At 39.9% G+C, this 18,166-nt stretch overlaps 1 protein-coding gene across 1 annotated transcript in view; it reads right to left on the bottom strand.

The window, feature by feature from the left end:
• Positions 1 to 1,097: 1,097 nt before the first annotated feature.
• Positions 1,098 to 18,166, bottom strand: part of TFAP2D (transcription factor AP-2 delta) — a 55,184-nt gene continuing 38,115 nt past the window's right edge. The window contains exon 8 of the mRNA XM_049894011.1: positions 1,098 to 1,317. Within this exon, the coding sequence (XP_049749968.1) occupies positions 1,098 to 1,317 (220 nt within the window). The remainder of the gene's footprint in view (positions 1,318 to 18,166) is intronic.

Genomic DNA, 18,166 nt, shown 5'->3' with positions numbered 1-18,166 from the left:
ACACAGCTATCAGGTAGGTAGAGGAAACACAAAGGTAGAAGAAGAAGGGCTTTCACTTTAACCATACAATTATCGGCCACTGAGGCTTTCGGGGCCTATGTTAGTTCCCCGGTCTCTTCAATTGTCTCTGAGGAGCGAGGCTTTCTGGACACATCGCTGTTCCTACCGTCAAGTTTTTCCAGGCAAGATAGTGTCACTGTTTTCCAATGGGTGAGCAATAGTGGCAAAGCCACACTTTCCTGTACCTACCCTGCCCCTTCCACTAAATGCAGTCTGTTTTCTTGGTGGTGTGAGGAGTGCGAATAGAAGAGTTCATGTCTCACCCCGTCAGTATTGTGCTTTCTGAGTCTCTTCTTAGCTATTGAAAAATCAATCAAACAAACCAACAAAAAAAGACACAGGATAGGATGAGAGGAGTCATAGGTAGAGGAGAGAGAATTTTCTGGAATTCTGAAATACCACCAAGGCACTGGCAATTAAGTGGGCTAGGGGTAACCACAATTTTAGAAGATATGTTTTCAGTTCCCAGGACAAAGATTCATGACTGCCCTTTTCAGTTCCCAAAACATTTATTGATGGATTGATGGTTGAATTGTTCTATTTAGTGGAAAGAGGCACTCTTTTGTTACAGGGAGTTATGTCAAGAAAGACTGGAGCTGTAAGCAGTGGTGGTCGATTCCAGTTTGGTCATGCTTTCTGAACCCTAACTACATAGTTGGATAAGAAAGTGCATCAATTAGCTGTGAAAAAGCATATGCTGCCTCTCCAAAGTTCAGGAGTGCTGAAAAACTGTGATGTATATAATCCGGAACAATAAATTACGTGCACAAAAGGAGTTTATCGTAACATAAAATTTAAAAAGTGACAATTTCATCACACGGTTACACTGCTCTTTTCCTTTTTTTTTTTTTTCTTTTTTTGGGGGGAGGGGGTTTGTCCTTTTTTGTTTCATTTTTCATTTCCATTTTTTTTTTTTAAATGGAGGGTTGGGAAGGGAAGAGATTTGGTCCACTGAAGATTAATCACCCTCAATGATATATATATTAGAAAAAATATCAGCAGCAAGACTCTCTGGAAATAGATTCTGTTTGATGTAGCTAGTCTGTCTTTTCTGTTTTGCCTTCTTTCACAGCAGCCTCTGAAGTTTTCCGCAGGGGGGCTTTCTCCGAGTTGGCATGTCCTTGGCCGGAATCCGCAGCTCCACTGTTTTTGTGAGTAGTGTGCTTTTCCAAGTAGTTCAGCATTTCACTGAGGACTGTTTGGAAAGTGCTTAGGGCTGCACATATTGCTGGAGTCCCAAAGCCATGAGTGATCAAACTGGAAATGAGAAGTGGTAGGGAAAAGGAGATGAATAATTTTTGGTATGATGTAGGATAGCAAATCCCCCCATTTAATCCAGAACCTTCAATTAAACAGGCATTCATTGTATTCTGAAATGGTGCCAAACATTGTGGAAGATACAAAAATTTAGTGAGTGCTCAATGTATTGCCCTCAATCATAAGAAATTCATGCTCAATTTGGAAAAACTTGCCAATGATAAACTTGGTAAGCACTAAAGATCAGCAAAGTGGGAGTTTAACACATGACTTGATTCTCCATCTCATTAGGAAGTAGCTAGAAAATGCAAATTTCCATTATGGAATCATCTGGCTTTCAAGAATAGTGTATATATTTGTATGGGCATAGATAACACAAGAAGAAACCATACTTGGTTTAGTGTGCTAGATTGCTAGCTGTTCCTCTAATGTCATTCTTTTCTTCTTCCACAGTAATGGAGTTTTATCTGGGCACATGCCATCCAGCTTGGGACTACATTTCCCAGCTTCCACTGCAGCTAGCTTTGAACGTGGGACTAGCCTTCCAACACTGGAACATAAGGGAAGTGATGCCTGTAATTCCCACATCATTTGCTTAAAAGGAAATTGATTGCCCTCTATTTCCTCTACACACAGCAGTGACCCAGTATTTGCTATGTAGATTAGGATAATCATATTGGTATTGGGCTCACATCAAGATGTAAGAAACCTGCTCTTCAGCCTCTTAAGTGAGAGAGAAATAAAATTCTATTTTATGTAAGCCACTCAACCTTTGGATATCAGAAATTAACTAATAAACTAATAATTGCAACTTTAAGCAAATGTAGAAGTGTTGTGGCAACCTCAGCATAGGTAGCCCTTCCAGCTCTGACAAATATCGTCTCTAGTTGAACAAAATGGGGAACCCTGGTGGAGTAGTGGTTAAGTGCTAGAGCTGCTAACCAAGAGTTCAGCAGTTCAAATCTGCCAGGCGCTCCTTGGAAACTCTATGGGGCAGTTCTACTCTGTTCTATAGGGTCGCTATGAGTCAGAATCGACTTGACGGCGGTGGGTAGTTGAAGAAATATCTAAGTGTAGATTCACTCTAATAGTGAATAGACCCAACCAAGAATGTTCATTTGTGTCAACTGTTCTAAAGTGACACTCCACCAGTTTTGTCTCCATGCTTGGTACATGCTCTGTATTCAATAAATGACAGTCCGTTAACTGCTTACACATCCTAGGTTGTTACACTTGTTATTACATTAACAATTTAAATCAGCACCATCCTCCGTAATATGTTAACTAGCTAGTTACTCCTCTTAGGATGTGAATATTTAGAAGCAAAAAGAATGAGATTTTAAAACAATGTAAGAGAAGGATTTGAGATCAAAAGCAGCCTCTGATATGCTCCAAACCAAAAAACAAACCTGTTGCCGTCAAGTTGATTCTGACTCATAGTGACCCTACAGGACAGAGTAGAGCTGCCCCCTAGGGTTTCCAAGGCTGTAATCTTTACGGAAGCAGGCTGCCACATCTTTCTCCCACAGAGTGACTGGTGGGTTCAAACTGCCAACCTTTTGGTTAGCAGCTGAGTGCTTAACCACTGAGCAACCAGGGCTCCTTGATATGCCTCGGTGGAGAAAATAACAGGATTTACCAATAGGATTGCTGTTTGTGTTCAATAAGCTTCCATGCAAAGGGCTCAGGAGGATATTAGTGGTCAATAAATGGTAGATATTGTTAGCTCTGGGATATTAATAGGGTAAAATTTTCTGCATATCCCTCATTATACTCCACAGGTTGCTACCATCTTCCCTCTGGATATTTTATAAAGCTTGCCCTATGACTAGTAAGCAAGGCGTCCTGGTGGTGCAATAGTTAAGTGATTAGCTGCTAACCAAGAAAGGTCAGTGGTTCAAATCCACAGGTTGCTCTGTGGGAGAAAAGATGTGTGGATCTGCTTCTGTAAAGATTTGTCCTGGGAAACCCTATGGGGCAGTTCTATTCTGTCCTATAGGGTCACTATAAGTCAGAACTGACTCGAGGGCACACAACAACAACATGACTAGTAATAATTTCCCTTAAAAGGAAACCGATTACCTCATTCTCTGATTATTTAGAAAGCAAGAATGGCTAATGCTTGGACAACTAGGTGTACCAAAACGTGTAATATAAAACATCATCACAGCTCAAGCATATTCATATCTTTGTTGAAGTGTCTGGCATTTCTGAGCAGGAGGACTAATTTCAGCTCCATTCTACAAGGAAATGACTAAAGGGGAAGCCATGTGATTTGGGATCTATCAGGGAGTCTGGACAACAAATGGAATTGAGGAAGGATTCATCACCGTGGCACCCACAAGGAGAACCGAGTGGGGCCATCCATTAATATCTAGATGCTTGGTGATGAAGGCAAACTGCTTTTTTCTCATACTTTATTGCTTTTTGTACCATTAGATGAATTTTATTCTCCTCTATATTGTCATGTCCTCTCAGTTGTGACTCGCCTTTTCATCTACAGCTGAGTATATAGAATTTGGTCCGTTGGGGTTAAAATTAATATTAATAACCCACATTTATTGAGTTGTGACCATACGCCAGGCCCTGCTTTAAGTACTTTATTTGTATTATCTAATATAATCTTTGTAACAGCTTAAGAAGTAGACGTTATTATCTCCATTTTACAGATGAAGAAATTGAGGCCCAGAGAAGTTAAATAATGTGTCCAAGGAACCTGATGTTCTGTATGCCTTTGTGTTTCCATTCCTCTCCAGCTGAGAGTGTGTTTTACTCTTTTTCTCTGAGAATCCCATCTCTATTCGCAGTTTTTCCTCAGTTTCTCTGACTTAACTTAGCTATGTGCAAAGCCTATAGGTCTGGAAGATGATGACTTTTTTTTTTTTTTTTTACTTTTTCATTTAACAGTACGGCTTTTAAGAATCAAGTACAAAGTGAATTGGTCACTTAAATTCTCCATGCTGAGAAGAGGGTTGTCACCGTAATGAAAGATTCTTTTTAAGCTGGTATCCCTCTTGACTGATGGGTTTTCTTTCATCTCAACTATGTATCCAATCATTAGCTGGTTGTATTATTATGCTTGGCCTGGGTGGAGAACCAGGAGTGCCCAGTCCTTGTATTGGCTCTGACCTTAAGGAACTTTGTGATTTGGAGGAAGCTATTTCTTATCTATAGGGTTGCCATGAGTCGGAATCTACTTGATGGCAGTGGGTTTGGTTTGTTTTGGCTTTGTCACAAAATAACTATCAATGGTTGCAGCAGGCCATCTTCAAGGTTCTATCCAACTTAAGCTTCAGTTCACTGGTACTAAGGCTTATGGTGCTCTTCTGAAAGCCAAGGGCACAGACAGGAAAGTATGAAAGCTGAAAAACCAGTTAGCTCCACAGAGAAGCCTAAAATTGATTGTGGAATAGTCAACATAAGGATAATTACCTGAAGTGTCATCTTTCAACATGGAAGACATTGTTAACGTAAATTTTGTTAATTTTAGTTTTATTAATTCAACATTATCTGCACATCAGGAGGCATGCAGAGGGCACTGCATAGAGTGATACTAAATGTAAGACACAGCCTCTGTTCTAGCAGTTTCCAGTGAAATTTATAAATCCTAATAACTAAAGCAAATTTAATATTGCACTATGGGAACAATAACACAGAATAAAGTGTGAAATCACAGAATGCTTAGAAGGAATTTCTGGGAAGATATACTATACCCTTAAAAAAAAATACCCTTAGCCCTCCCAAAAATAGAAAAGTAGGCATATATCTCATTCGCGGTGATATACCAGAAAATAAATAAACAACTAAACAAACAAACGAATAAGGAGGCGAACTAATCAGAGTTTAAAAAAAAAAAAAAAGAAAGAAAAACCAGAATTTTTTTGGTTCGTTGAATTTCAGTCCTAGACAGAAAATAAACTCGTATATCTCATTCACGGTGACATACCAAAAAATAAACAAACAACTAAACAAACAAACAAATAAGGAGGAGAACTAATCAGAGTTTACCAAAAAAAATTAAAGAAAAACCAGAAATGGTAGGGTTGAATTTCAGTCCTAGACAGAAAGTAAACTAAAGGCATCTGAAAACTATAGTCAAATCTTCAAAATCTTTGCTGATGGAAATTATTTATATTTGCCTTTAGAAAATATTATTTTTCAGTCATATTTTTAATATATAAGTTATACTTGGTATTTGTACATATAGTAAAACCTATGAAAGCTGAGGTAACTGTGTAAGGGGGAAACCTACCAGGGAAGGAAGACTAAAATATTTTCCATTAATAGAGAATGACAGAAAAGTGCTCAGACCGCTGCACCCTGTTAACAGTGGAAAACTTGTAAGACTCGGAAAAACACGGCAGTCCCACTGAGTGAGTTCCTGATTTCACAGGTTTCACTGTCCTTCCATTAGAGTAACATCAGGAAGCATTTCATCAGCAGGTACCATCTGGGTTAAATAGTAGCCACGGTAGTTGGAAGTAGGTGGTCAAAATATAGAAGTTCTTCTAAAATCAGATTTACCTAATACTTTATCTTCCGTGAGACAAGTAAAAGAGACAACTAGCATCATGCTAGGTGTGTCATCTTCATGACATCTTTTTGAAAGGCTTTGCTGAACAATGGCAGAGGATACAAACGTTGTATCAGATTTCTCAATGAATCTGAATTTCCTAAGTCTCCTTCCTTCACTCTCTATAATCATGTTTTCTATTTATTTTTGTAGGGTTTATCTTCTCTCTATCCCCAAACCTATGATAAAAAACAAACCCAGTGCCGTCAAGTTGATTCTGACTCATACCAACCCCATAGGACAGAGTTGATCTGCCCCATGGACTTCCAAGGAGCAGCTGGTGGATTCAAACTGCCAACCTTTTGGTTAGAAGCCAATCTCTTAATCACTGCACCTCCAGGGCTCCTAGGACTGAGATAGGGAACTATTCCTCTCCACCCAAACTTTACCTGGTGTTACCTTCTGATTGGAATTAGTTTGTGCTTGGGTATTTTTTTTGGGGGGGGGTATTAGTCACCTCCATTGAGTTGATTCTGACTCACAGTGACCCAACTGCCTCATAGTGTTTCAAGGAGCAGCTGATCTTTTGGTTAGCAGCCAGGCTCTTAACAACTGTGCCACTAGGGCTCCTAGTCACCTCTAGAAGGAAGTAAGCAACCCTGGTGGTGCAGTGGTTAAATGCTCCACCACTAACCTAAATGTTGGTGATTCAAACCCACCAGCTACTCCACGGGAGAAAGATATAAAGATTTACAGCCTTGGAAAAACCCCATGGGGCAGTTCTACTCTGTCCTATAGGATTGCTATGAGTTGGAATCGACTTCTTGACGACAGCGATTTTTGTTTTTTTTTTTTTTTAAAGTGCAAATAACCTCAGAGGATAAGGGGAGGGGACTCCGGTGTATGGAATAACTGAATTACCAAACCAAAAGCCTGGGTTTCATTTGCGAGTCCCTGATGCCCAGGTTGGTGGAGTATAGTTTTAAAGTTATGTCCCAAGAATGAGGAAGAATGCAATGATAGGCCCAATGGCTGAGGGAGATGGCACTATGTTAGCATATGAGAGATTATTGTTGTTAGTTGTTGGCAATTTCGGTAGTAATTAAGGTACTTTGCTTTATTTTCAAAGAGTTTAGTATTTAAAACTTGTAGTGATATTTTTAATTTTTTTTTTTTAAAGTCCAGGAAACTCCTATTTCAGGATAGACAAAACACACTGCACATGTTATTGAAACACCAAAGTTGTTAGGTAGGTAATCTTTGGGAAATCATGGAAGATGGGAGAGGAAGCAGTAAAATGGAACAGGGGAAAATGCAAAGAAAATTCCAATTGGGGAGAAAAAAAAAAAGACAGAATTTAGAAACTCTAGTTTATTAAATTACCTTTAGTTAGATGACTAACAAATTCCTGTAGTGGGTTATTTTTCTAAAGTCCTGTTTATCAATTTTAAGTTACATACGATAAAATTCACCCTACTTAGGTATACACTTTGTTGAATTTTGACAAAATATGCAGTCACATGGAAACCCTGGTGGTGTAGTGGTTAAGTGCTACGGCTGCTAACAAAAGGGTCGGAAGTTCGAATCCACCAGGCGCCCCTTGGAAACTCTATGGCACAGTTCTACTCTGTCCTATAGGGTTGCTACGAGTCAGAATCGACTTGACGGCGCTGGGTTTGGTTTTTTTTTTTTTTTTTATGCAGTCACATAACTCCATCATTACTGCAAAATGTCCCTCATGCCCCCTTTTAGTCAAATGACTCTTGCCCCCCTCCCAGCTCCTGGTAGCCGTGATCTAACTTCTGTCTCTATAGTTTTTACTTTTTTCCCAGAATGTCACATGAAGAGCACCATATTATATATAGCCTTCTGTGCCTGGCTTCTTCCACTTAGCATAACAATGATGAGATTCACCCATGTTGTTGCATTTATCAATAATTTTTTTTCTTTTTATTGCAGGAAAGTAGTCCATGGTGTGGGTTTAGCACAATTTATTCACGTAATGGGTTATTAAAAATCCGAACTGTTAGCATTTAAAAAAATAGAAGTGATCTCTAAAATGCTGCATGTATTCAGTGAGGAGTCCCAATAAAGTCACCTTACTCCCTTTTGCAAAAGAGTTTTTAGAGCAGTAGCAAGGCATTGTACTATAGGATTTTAGCAACCCATCTGGCAAATTTCCCATAATGCCAAGTGGTAAGTTGGGGAAAAAATGAGTGAGGTAAGAGCAGAGAAGGGTAAATTCATAGCTGGTTGACCCAAACTGTGTATTTAAGGGTAGTTGTCAACCTTGAGGGACGTTCCTAGCTGAGTGCTGGGGGACTCTCTCATTAACCTCACTCTGCTGGCCATGGTAATTAACAATATGATTGAAGGTATAGAGAAAGCATCATGGATTAACTTAATGACTAGGATTAAAATGGAGAGGAAAATTCCTGTGCTGGATAATGGAAACAATGTTCTGAAATACCTTAATGTGGTGGACAGTTTAATTGGTAGGCCAAAATCAGTGACATGAAATTTAGGGGAGATTAAGGAAAATGTGTCCAGTTGGGTAAAAAGCAAATTTAGTGTTGCAGAGTTGAAGGAGAGAACTGACTTAACAGCAACTGATAGGGAAAAAGGCTTACAAAATCAGTAAGTTTTAAACTAAAAAAGCAAGGGTCAAAAGTTGGGATTTGGATCGTAGGTAGTCTGGTTTAAATGCTACGTTTACCTTGGGCTACTCTTTCTAAGTAGATTCCAGTTCATTGGTTTCACTTTCCTATTACTAATTTCACACAGAGGAACAGGAAGGTTCTGACTGTGAGCAATACAATCACCTGCTGAGAAAATCCAGACTGCTGTAGTTTATGGCACCTGACATTAGAGGAAATGTAACTTATATTTAATAGTCATCTTCTTAATTTTATTCATAGTTTTAAAAACCTCTATTTTGCTAGACCTCCCAATTAACATTCTCTAAAGCATCTTTTTGCAACATATAAACAAACCAAACCAAACCAGTTGCCATGGAGTTGATTTTGACTCATGGCGACCCCCGTGTGTGTCAGAGTAGAACTGTACTCCACAAGGTTTTCAACGGCTGTGGTCTTTCAGTAGGCCTTTCTTCTAGGTGCCTCTCAATGGATTTGAACTGCCAACCTTTGGGTTAGTAAAACCAAAACCCACTACCATCGAGTCGATTCCAACTCATAGCAACCCTATAGGACAGAGTAGAACTGCCCCATAGAGTTTCCAAGGAGTGCCTGGTGGATTTGAACTGCCGACATCTTGCTTAGCAGCTATAGCACTTAACCACTATGCCACCAGGGTTTTTTCTTTTGGGTTAGTAGCTGAGTGCTTAATCATTTACACCACTCAGGGTTCCTCTGCAACATACTAAAAAAAGCCCACTGCCATCAAGTTGATTCTGACTCATAGCAACCCCATAGGGTTTCCAAGGCTGTAAATCTCTATGGAAGCAGATTGCCACATCTTTCTTCTGCAGAGCTGCTGGTGGTTTCGAACTGGTTGGTTAGCAGTCAATCACTTTAACCACTTCAGTACAAGAGCTCCTTAATGTATATTATCTCCAAACTGGCTCATTTTAGGAAGGTGGTGACTCTTTTCTGGGTCCTGAGGTTAATATCTACTTTTTTTCTTAAATAATATTTTATTGTGTTTTAGGTGAAAGTTCACACAACAAATTAGGTTCCCATTTAACAATTTTTATACAAATTGTGCAGTGCCATCAGTTACAATTTTCACAACATGTCAGCATTCTCACATTATTTCCATTATGTTTGATTTGTTTCCATTGATCTAGCTTCCCTTCCCCTCTGAGTCTTCTCATCTTTGCTTTTGGGTAAATGTTGACCGTTTGGTATTATATAGTTGATTGTTTAAGACAGCACATTACTCATCGTTGTTATAAGCCAATTTATTATATGGCTGACTGGTGACCTCCAGAAATAGCTTCAGTTCCAAGTTCAAAGGGTATCTTAGGGTGATAGTCTTGGGGGTTTCTCTAGTATCTATTGGTCCAGTAGGTCTGGCCTTTTTTAGGAATTTGAATTTTGTTCTACATTTTTCTCCCAGTCTATCTGGGACCTCTATTGTGTCCCTGGTCAGAATGGTCGGTAGTGGTAGCTGGGCACCATCTGGTTCTTCTGATCTCAGGTTAGAAGAGGTCGTGGTTTGTGTGAGCTATTAGTCCTGTGGACTAGTTTCTTCTTTGAGCCTTGGATTTCATTCACTCTCTTTTGCTTCCTACAAGTAGAGACCAGTAGTTGTATCTTAGATGGCCACTCTTAAGTTGTTAAGACTCCAGACGCTATTCACCAAAGTAGGATGTAGAACATTATCTTTATGAACTATGTTATGCCAATTGACTAAGTTGTCCCCTGTGACCGAATCTCTACTTTTTCACTTTTCCTGTTAGTGTTAAGGCATGTTCACATTTCAGTGATTGGAAAGACATCACAGGGTAGAGCAACCTTTCTTGAGAAATTGTGTGTGTGTATACGTGTATGCACTGTGAACTTGCACTGTTTTTGCCTCTTTTATAAAGTGCCATCTTAATCTCTTTTTGATCAATGGACTTGACCAGATTAAGTTCTACTGATACAGCCTTTGACTTTTTAAAGGGAAATGTAACAGCTCAAACTGTATTCTTATTATTGTTATTGGGTGTTGTCGAGTTGATTTCAACTTATAATGAACCCATGTGACAGAGTAGAACTGCCCCATAGAGTTTTCTTTGGCTCTAATCTTTACAGAAGGAGATGATCAGCTGTCTCTCCCATGGAGGATTTGAACTGCCAACCTTTCAGTTAGCAGCTGAGCTACCTGTTGTACCACCAGGGCTCCCTTCAAGTCTCTATTACCCATTGCCATTGAGTTGATTTCAACTTATAGTGACCCTATAGGACAGAATAGAACTGCCCCATAGGGTTTCTAAGGAGTGCCTGGTGGATTCGAACCACCAACCTTTTGGCTAGCAGCCAAGCTCTTAGCCACTGTGCCACCAGGGTTCCAGTCTGTATTAAAAAAGTCTGTATTAGCAGGTGTTAGAAATGAAGAATTTGAGACTCAGAAACAAAAGAGGTTATAGAGGACAGAAGAGAAGAGATTGCTATTTGAAAGAAAATAAATTATGGGCCTTTCCTCCTTTTCCCTACATGGTTTTGCTAATAACCGTGGATTTGCTAATAGGTTAAAGACTCATCTTCAACTCAGTGTCAATACTTACACACTACTTGCCATTAATGATGAGGCCCTAATAGGAAACTTGCACAAAATAGAATTTTCACAAACATCTTTTCACATTTTGTGATCCTTGGTTAAGTGTATTTCTTGCTTGTGGCCAAGACCTTACCCATGTTTAACTTTAAAACTCCCAAAGCTTCTGTGCCTACTCAGAATATCAGCTACATAGGTTTCTGAATGGACATTTACCAGGGAACGAGGGCTATTTTACTTTCCATAAGCTAAGATGGTTTGCATTTCTCTAGCTTTGTCATATGCCAAAGGAATGTTGTTACAAAGCTGTTTTCATATTGCTCTAATTATCCTTCAGAAATGCTTTACCAATATTTTAATTGATTTGTCTAGGCTAATTTAAATTGAACTCCTAAAATAATTTTCTAAAACAAGCTCCTCTGGAAACTTCCCCTAATTTATACTCATCTTGGCAAAAGAGTTTGCCTGGGATTTAGTACAACCTTTCTACCTACTAAGGGAACCCTGGTGCCGTAGTGGTTAAGAGTTCGGCTGCTAACCAAAAGGTCGGCAATTCGAATCCACGAGGCACTCCTTGAAAACTCTATGGGGGCAGTTCTACTTTGTCCTGTAGGGTTGCTATGAGTTGAAACCGACTCAACGACAATGGGTTTGATTTGGTATGAGTTTGCTACCTACTAAACAAACACTGATTTAAATCTGCACTGAAAAGAAAATGCAAGTGTCTTTAGCCAGTCAACACTGGGCTACTCAGTGGTATCCACCAACCATGGATAGATTCTTCTAGTTTTTTGGGGGGTGCAAAAAGCTAAAAGTAATAGATTCTATTATGCTGCAAAGTAGAAGACTGAAAATAGGCTGCTATCACCTTTTAAGTAATTAGAGTAGAAACCAAACCCATTGTCATTGGGTCAATTCCGACTCATAGTGACCCTATAGGACAGAATAGAACTGCCCCATAGAGTTTCCAAGGAGCGCCTGGTGGATCCAAACTGCTTTATTTTTTAAAATGTCAACTTTCTATCTGGAAAATTTGACCAACAAACTTCTATCTTTTGCTTTTTGTGTGTATGAAGGTTGAAATAGGGTTTGGGACTATTATTCCTATTATTTTGTTGCTTTCCATCATCCTAATGGGTGCTTGTGATCATGTATCTTTTGATTTCCAAAATGGCATACAGATGCCACTGTCACCAGCTCCAGTTCTTATTTGGCCTCTGGAAGACATGCAGGCAGCAAGATTTAAAGGGAAGACAAACCCCAGTTTCCTTCCCTCCTGGATTATTCAGCTACTGCCAGATTTAGGTCCAGCTGTAGCCTGAGGCTCAGTCTTTACTCCCCACTACAGTTTTAGGTGACCAACAGAAAAATGCCTACTTCCACTCATAAGAAGGCCATGGGGGCAAAAGACTGGGGAGTGGAACTTAGAGAGCACCAGCAAAGGGTGGAGCTTCTCTGCAGGAATTTGTTTTTTTCAGAGCTATGAGTATAAGACAGTTGACCTCTCTGAAGAAGCAAAACCCTGAATATAGGCGGAGGAACCAGGCTCAACCTGGGGAAAGTAACTGGAGGCTTATCCTCCCAGAACTTTCTGGCACCTATTCTTTCTAGCCTAACTGGTTGAAAGGACAGAGGAAAAATGAACTGATTTAGTTTCTCATGGCCCTAAGTGCTTCTAAAATGGAATTTAATTAAGGTGCATAATTAAGGGGTGTAGTCTCTAGTGGTGAGGAATCATTGAAGTCTGCTCATTGGCAAGGCCTTGACAACACTCACAAATGTTCCATGGTTCCTTCAGCTAGTGGTTCTCAACTCTAGATGCAAAATCAGAGCCACCTGGGAAGCTTATTAAAAAAATCCAATGTTTGGGTCCTCCCTCAGAGATTCTGATTTAATTGGTTTGGGATGGGTCTAAAGCCTCAGTACTTTTTACATGGTCCCCATTTTGTTTCAGTGCAGCCAGGGAGTTGGGTGTGTTCCCTTAGAGTCAAGAAATGGTACTGTACTACAGTGTCTGCTTTTCCTCCCCAGGAAAATGAGAGGGATAGATTTCCTTTAGTATTTCTCCAAGAGCTTCTGCAGAACATTAGTTCCATTCTATTCTGAACATTGTATTCTGATATTCTGAGAAAAAGCAGTCTCTGTGATCAAGTTTTCAAAACATGGGACTAAGCATTCCTTCCATTTAAAAAGGGTTCTGGAAGTCTTTGATATGCTAATATGCATTGTCATACTTCAGAAAAAAAAGTTGCTGTTGCAAGAAAGTCCTGGCGATCTACTACTGAAAAAGCAGCCATTGAAAACCCTTTGGAGCACAGTCCTCTGACACACATGGGGTCGCCATGAGTCAGAATCAACTAGGAGGCAACAGGTTTATTGAGAAATAAACGGGATACAGCATAAAGTCCCAAACCAAAATCAAACCAGTTGCTCTCAAGTCAATTCCAGCTCATGGAGACCTCACGTGTATCAGAGTAGAACTGTGCTCCACGAGATTTTCAATGGCTGCTTCTGCAGCAGTAGATTGTCAGGCTTTTCTTCTGAAACACCTCTCGGTGGACTCGAACCTTCAACCTTTCAGTTAGCAGCTCAGTGTGTTTCATTTGTACCACGCAGGCACTCTGTCATACTTCAAGAAGGGTAAAATAGGCAGAGTTTATTGAACTGAAAAACACTTTGACCACAAAACGCTATCAGGGAGCATCTCATAGAACTAGTGCTCTGTGGAACTCACTTTGAGGAAGAGCAGTTCTGATTCCTCTGAAACTCTGCCATACCAGGAGATGTGTGCCCATCCATGGCCTTAAGGTCACATTCCTCCCGCTCTGAAGTTCCAAAGGGGAATGAGTTCTCGTGCTTTGGTTTTACTTTGATCTACCTCATTAGCAAAGCACACTAAGGGTACAATCACTGCACACACATTTGGAGAGACCAAAGTTAATTGCATCCAGGTTGAATTTTTGGAGGGAAAGACTTTTTTGGGGCGGGTGTGGGATACATATGTACTCTACGTTTTTACACATGAGAATGGAGTTTCAGGAATAAATTAACCATCTCCTAAATTTAGGTTCTTCTCAGGTTTTACTCTCCCTCCGTTTTGCCCTATCGGACACTCATGTTTCCTATTTGGAATAAAAAAAAACCAAACCCAGTGCCGTCGAGTCAATTTTGACTCATAGTAACCCTTTAGGACAGAATAGAACTGCCCCATAGATTTTCCAAGGAGCCTCTGGCGGATTTGAACTGCCGACCCTTTGGTTAGCAGCCGTGGCACTTAACCACTATACCACCAGGGTTTCCATATTTGGAACTGGGGAATGGAAATGCTAAACTTAGGACACTTGTGCTTTAAAAAAAAAAAAACAATTTATTGAATTGCACACTTCTATAATGAACAGGTCGGTAGACTATAAAGTGAAGAAATGAGATCATTTGAAAATATAGTGTAAGTGATGATTTAAAATGAAGCAGTAAATCAAGACTGGGGTAAAATATCACTGGTTTAGAAGGTGTCTTAGAGTCCCTGCAAATGGTTAAGTGCTTGACTACTAACTGAAATTTTGTTGGTTCGAATTCACCAAGAGGCACCATGGAAGATAGACTTGGCAATGTACTTCTGAAAGGTCATAGCCTTGAAAACCTTATGGAACACAGTTCTGTTCTGCACACATGGGGTTGCCATGAGTTGGAATCGACTTGATGATAACTGGTTAGAAGGGGCCTTAGGGATCATCTAGGCTAAGTGCCATCGTATAGATGAATATACAAAGGCCAGAGAGGTTAAGTGTCTGCTCTAAATCCACACATCCAGTTGGTAGCAAAGAGGACACTAAGCTAGGCCTCCTGACATTCACCTGAGTGCTTCTTGTGGACCTCTGCTCTCTCCCTGTGGACTCTTCCTCAACCCATAGCTCAACAAAGACAGAAATTATTTTTAAATAAAAACTTACCATGTTTCTTCCCCAATGCACGCATTCCCCAAAGCCAATTATTTACACATGTAGTGATTTGGGGCCATGTTTGAAACTTTTTATTAGAAACAGTTGCCTCTGGTTTCTGTTGTTTAAATGGGTTTCCTACATGGTAAATTTGAAAATCCATAAAAGTGTCACCAAATGACCTGCAGTGGTTGCTTTTATTTGGATGTAGCTCCTGTAGCATTTAGTTTGATGCCTTGCAACTTGTGAAGTAGAATATATACTGGCAACTGATTCAATTATTTTTCTGCTTGATGTTAAGTGAATGTAAGAAGTTTAATGTAGATTGATGTAAGAAGAGCATGGTTAGTTACTCTTGCCTGCTAAAGAAGTGAAAACTGTTGCTTGTTTTATTTTTAGCCTGTATTTTTGCCAGTGAAGAATTTACCTCAAGGGAGGCTGTTTTAAAATCCTATTTAGAGACAGATGTCCTTTCTTATTTAACAAGTGAAAAATACTACCCACTTACAGTTAATGTTTTTCTTTGCACCTGGGTGTTCCTCTCATTTTTGGAATTTAAGTTACATTTTTTTTAATTTATTTTAAACTTATGTAAAAGAGTTCAACTCATAGGATTTTTTTTTTCTTCACAATTCAGGCCCACTAATTACAGTATCCTGAAATAAAATGGTCTTAAAGGTACTCTTTGAGCTGGTAGAACCTCCTGAAAGAGGTTAAATAATTTTATTTCTTACACGCTAAGCCTATTTGTGTAATTTATTTGTTTTCTTTTGGGATTAAAGATTTAACTGAAATTTCTTCATTTGTCTTCTGACAAAAAGAATGCTTTCACAAGATTAAGAACACTTTTTGCTGACTGATTATCTTTCCCAGTCACTATCTGTCCCAGGAAAATGGAAAACCAAAAACAAACTTTCCACACTGTAGGCTCCTTGGAGAAGACCAAATATATTCAAGTGTAAGTAGAGACAAACATTCTCTCTTCAGCATATTGCCAAGCACATAGCACTCAGAAGATACCAGTGAAGTTGACTGAAATTCATGTCATACGCTGAACACTAAAGGAAAAGGGGATGAATAGCCCAGGAAAAGAAAACTCAGGGGGACATGAGAGCTGCCTTTAGAACTTGGGAGGGAAACAGGATTAAACTGACTTTGTAAGGTCCCCAAGGAGTGGGAAGTTAGGGAGACAGGAGTTGCCTCAGTTGAAAGAAGGCATTTATAATAGAGTTGTCGGAAGATAGAAGGGACGCCTAGGCAAGAACAGAGCTATATATCACTGAAAGCTTTCAAGCCTGGGCTGGGTGACAACTTGACAGGGATGTTGGAGAGAAGATCCAAATGTTGAAGGAGAGCAGGAAATGTAAGGGGCCTTTCAACAGTGAGCATCAATGAAGACAATGTAATCACCTTGTGACTACAGGTAGATATCTGGGACTGTCTATGTATTTCTTACTTCCAAAGGGTTATGAGAGTGGACGGAGATTCTATTTGTTGGGAGGATGATCTGCCTCTGTGTTTCTCATCTAGGCCGCCTAAGCAGAGGCCTGGGGCCCAGAATATTCTCTGACAAGGAGGATGGGAATTGGGTCTCTCTCTCTCTCCTGATCTCTTCTCCTTATCAAAGAAATCTTTATTCCTGTTTGGGGCACACAGTAACTTTCTCTGTCTCTTGCTCATGCACAGGTACTATATTGCACCTGGCCAAGCCCACTTCTAGATCTGTTCCTAGCAAGGGAATGGGGTCTCCTTCAGCTGTGGCACAAGAGTGTGTGGAATATTTGCCCTACACTTGCTGGCCATGGGAGACTGGTGCCCATAAGTGAAGCTGATCTACCTCTGTCTCTTTTCTTGTGAGTAAAGCATTATCCCATGCATTAGCAGAGTGTGTAGTTTGTCTTTTGTTGGTGACATTGAACCTTGGCACAATGGTATTTCTAAGAAGGTACCATGTCAGCATGCTTTTTAACTCAAATGGGAGAATTAAGCCCATTGATCATTTCTCCTCCAATGTCCAATGGTCCACGGTCCAATTAAAATACCATGACCCTGGAAATAAACCCATGCAGAATACATCCAAGACCCAACTGAGATATTATCATAATATGCATTTATTAACATTGTTGGACACATATGATGTGCTAAGTACTACAGATAGAAAGATGAAAGCCTTTCCTGGCTGCCCCAGGTAATTAGCGGTTGTCTGCACAATTCTCTTTTGTAGAATCACTCTCATGTATTAGAGTTCTTTATTTTAAATTACCTTCCACTTTAAAAGTTCCTAAAGAGTGGGACAATGGCTTAACCATCTTTGCACTTCCTGCTATCACTACACTTAAATAAAAGAAACAATAAAACTTTAGCCTCCTAAGGTAGTTGAGAGAAAGAGAATTTCTGCATTTTTCTGATAGGCTTTCTCTCTGAAGTGAACATTAAAGATAGTCTAACTTCTCCCCTTTATCAGACTGGCTTTTGTCTGACTCCAGAATCAAGGAGATTATGAGAACATACGAGACAAAGAAAGGAAAAATTGTTAAGATTTCCAAAAATTTCAAGGAGGGAAGTTCCTAACATTTCAGAAAACGAGGGCTCCGGGTTCCCATCTGAGCTGAGCTGTTCTACCCAGGACACCCCATGCCACATGTGTCTGATTGCCATCAATATTGTCAGGAACTTTGGGTCTGCAGGGTCTTCTGCAGATTTCAATCAAATCTCTTCCCTCCCCAGGTAGGTGCGGTAGCATCTGCTGTGTTCTGTATACCAGTATGCACTTGCGATGATACTTAATAAATTATAAACAATAAATAAATCCGCCTGCTGTCATTTTGTGGAAACAGGCAGCTTTCCAGGCTGTGAATCATGAGGAGGCTCACTGCCCTGTAAGCAGTTTCTCAGAGTACCTGGTATGGCAGCTGCCACCAAAAACTGAAAGCAGTCATCTCTGCTTTACAAGGCCAGCTCATTCTCCAGCTTTCTCTGGACATATTCAATCTGCTCAAAGTAAGCCATAGTTCTCAAGGTACCATATTAGCCACCACACAAGGAGTAATTCAAGTGGCCTGCATTGGGGAGCAGATTAGGATGAAATAAAATATTAGCTAGCACAAGTGGATGTTACTAATCAGAACATCCTCTACACCTATCCAATCACACCCTCTCTCTTACTTCCTTCCCA

This window comes from Elephas maximus, chromosome 1, assembly GCF_024166365.1.
Source record: "Elephas maximus indicus isolate mEleMax1 chromosome 1, mEleMax1 primary haplotype, whole genome shotgun sequence".
Taxonomy (NCBI): Eukaryota; Metazoa; Chordata; class Mammalia; order Proboscidea; family Elephantidae; genus Elephas; species Elephas maximus.
This window is presented reverse-complemented; position numbering and strand designations above follow the sequence as displayed.